This window comes from Orbicella franksi, chromosome 9 (assembly GCF_964199315.1).
Source record: "Orbicella franksi chromosome 9, jaOrbFran1.1, whole genome shotgun sequence".
NCBI lineage: Eukaryota > Metazoa > Cnidaria > Anthozoa > Scleractinia > Merulinidae > Orbicella > Orbicella franksi.
The window spans coordinates 23901688-23904039 of record NC_138153.1 but is presented as its reverse complement, the minus strand read 5'-3'; the positions used below and the strand labels follow the sequence as shown (position 1 = coordinate 23904039).

The 2352-nt window shown below is 40.9% G+C and overlaps 1 protein-coding gene across 2 annotated transcripts; it reads left to right on the top strand.

The window, feature by feature from the left end:
- Positions 1 to 276: 276 nt before the first annotated feature.
- Positions 277 to 2030, top strand: LOC145498263 (small cysteine-rich protein 4). 2 transcript variants are annotated; one of them, XM_081478162.1, is made up of 4 exons: positions 277 to 556; positions 690 to 821; positions 1011 to 1131; positions 1715 to 2030. In XM_081478162.1, exons 2-4 carry the CDS (start codon positions 701 to 703, stop codon positions 1716 to 1718), a joined length of 246 nt encoding a protein of 81 aa, XP_081334288.1. In that variant the 5' UTR covers positions 277 to 556; positions 690 to 700; the 3' UTR covers positions 1719 to 2030. The 2 variants fall into 2 exon arrangements, with proteins under 2 accessions (XP_081334288.1, XP_081334289.1); XM_081478163.1 differs by having other exon boundaries at positions 277 to 821.
- Positions 2031 to 2352: the final 322 nt, after the last annotated feature.

Sequence of the window (2352 nt, the reverse complement as noted above, 5' to 3'; positions counted from 1 at the left end):
CTTATCCGTTAGCCAAGTTGTCTTACTAACATAACTGGAATTCCACCATGAACAACTGGTAAATCAAAATGAATCGTTCTTTCATCTAACGTTTTTGCAATCTACTCAATCCCGTGTGAATCTTTGTTACATTTGGCACGTGATTAGGGCTTACAGAACAAAGTTTTTCTGTCAAGTAAAATTATATAAAATAAAAATTGAAATAGGGACGCGGGGATGAAATAATATTTAATGTTTAAAGACGAAACTCAAAATATGCACAAGGCCTGGGGGAGATTTGCAACTAAAAGCATTCCCCGCTGAGGGAAATTAGAAAATAAAAGTACACCGCCATGATTTTGTAGTCAATGTAACCATATCAACATGTAGGAATGCTTTTCACGAGTATCTTGTTCATATTCCAAAAGGCAACCGCCTCTCAGAAACGCATAAATTATGCGGTCTATGGGGAATAAATAAGAGCGTGTCTGCAGTCTTCGTCAGTACTTGAAGAGAGTATTTGATATCACGCCTTGATCCACCGTTGCGAGTTCCAAGTTCCAAGTTCCAAGCAAAGGTAGGACATCAGAACGTGCTTCAGTATTTTGAGTTGAAAGAAGTTGATGTCCCGAATAAGCTTTGTTTTAAGCTAAAACTTAACAACGTTTTACATTTGTTTTTTTCTCCTTATTCGTGTTTTTCTGTTGCAGTAACGATAGTTATGGACACCAAAGTTGCCTGCCTGTTGTTGATCATTTTGGGGGCCCTTACCGTGCAGGGTGCTGTCTCCGGAAACAAGAGGATGAACTTGCACGCCAGGCAGTGGGGCGGCATTGAACGAGGTGAGTGTTCCACTGTTTCATTGATGACAACCATACGTTGTTAAAATTTTTTTAAAAACTGAATTTTGGCCATGTCAATTAAAATGAATTGCAATTCTTAAGTCGTATTTCAAGCATTACTCATTGATGGTTTACAAACGAATGATCGTTGTCTCTTGTTTGTTTATTTGTTTGTTTGTTTGCTTACAGAATGCATGAATAATGGCGAAGAGCAGTGCTTCCCGATGGGGCAGTGCCCAGGGGGCTTTCGTGAATGCTCTGAATACTACTGTGGTTCCCCTAGTCTTGGATGCTGCTGCTGGGATGAATGGTAAGGATTCCTAGCTAGAAAATCATTTATTTTATTTGTTAATATGTTCATTCTTCTTTCGTCCGATTTTTAAACCGACCGACCAGCTCACTTTTACGAGAGAAGGACGATGGGCAACGAGACATTTTAGGGGGATGGCCTAAAGTAGGGCAAGGGTTACAAGAAGACTGCTGAAGACTAGTTCGACTACTCGTTCGAAGCTCCTCGCAAGCAAATCTTCTGGGAACTCCCATATAAAAAAGACGGGGTTGGTAGACAGAAATTGTGAAAAAAAAAACCCTAAGAGGTAACAAGATCCTGTTTTGTGGGCGTGACTAGAAATTTTTTTCACCCCTAAGACGTACCAACTCTAAACAACACAACATCATCTCTGGTCATATTTATTTCGGTTCAATACCCTAAAAGGCACCGCGCAGGCTCCCGCTGTGGACCTTTTAAGGCTGAAAACCCTAAGCGGTACCAAGACAGCTTTTTATATGGGAATTTCTCTCCTCCTCTCCCCCTCCCCCCCCCCCCTTCCCCCACCGAGGAAGCAAACATTTCCATCATGTAGTGTAATTGAAAATTTCCTTTCTTTTTCCAGGTAATAATGGCGGCAATGACGTCTCACGAATGGAATTAAGGCCTTAACGTAGTCTTAAAATGATCATTGGCAAAATGACACCCGAGGAATTAGTTTAGTAAATGCGGGTATTGAGTAAATGGGGAACTGCCCTATAAGGGGTTGGTATTCTGGTAAATATGGGTAATCTGAGAACTTTAAAAATTGTAGCAAGAGGATAAATAAAGGGTGAATCATTGAAAACTATTTCTCGTCTCCATCGTTTATTAACACTGAAAGAAGGGGGGAAAAGGAAGATTAATGGAACTCGATCGGAAACTCGGGGTTCAACACAATTGATTTGTTGGGTGCAGAAATATATAATCGTAGGACTGGGCAGGGCATTTAATTCAAAGATGAAAACTGCTAAGAACTCGGAGGATTCAGTCATGTACAATCAAATTTCGTGCAAATATATGCAGCTGACGCAAAGCGCGCGAAAGTGTATGCAAGCGAGTCGCGATTGGCTCAGTGGATTGGCTTGGTTATTTCTGATTGGATGATAAAGTAGCGCATTTTTTTAAGTGAATCGTGTAGTGCAGTGAAGAATGCAGTGATGTAAAATCCCAGCAAATGCGTAGGAATGTCGGTCGTTTCGCCTACAAGTCGATTCGCCTACA

Coding starts and splice junctions, on each gene's coding strand:
- LOC145498263 (XM_081478162.1), top strand. CDS start 701: ATGGACACCAAAGTTGCCTGCCTGTTGTTGATCATTTTGGGGGCCCTT. Junction 822..1,010: donor GTGGGGCGGCATTGAACGAG/GTGAGTGTTCCA, acceptor GTTTGCTTACAG/AATGCATGAATAATGGCGAA.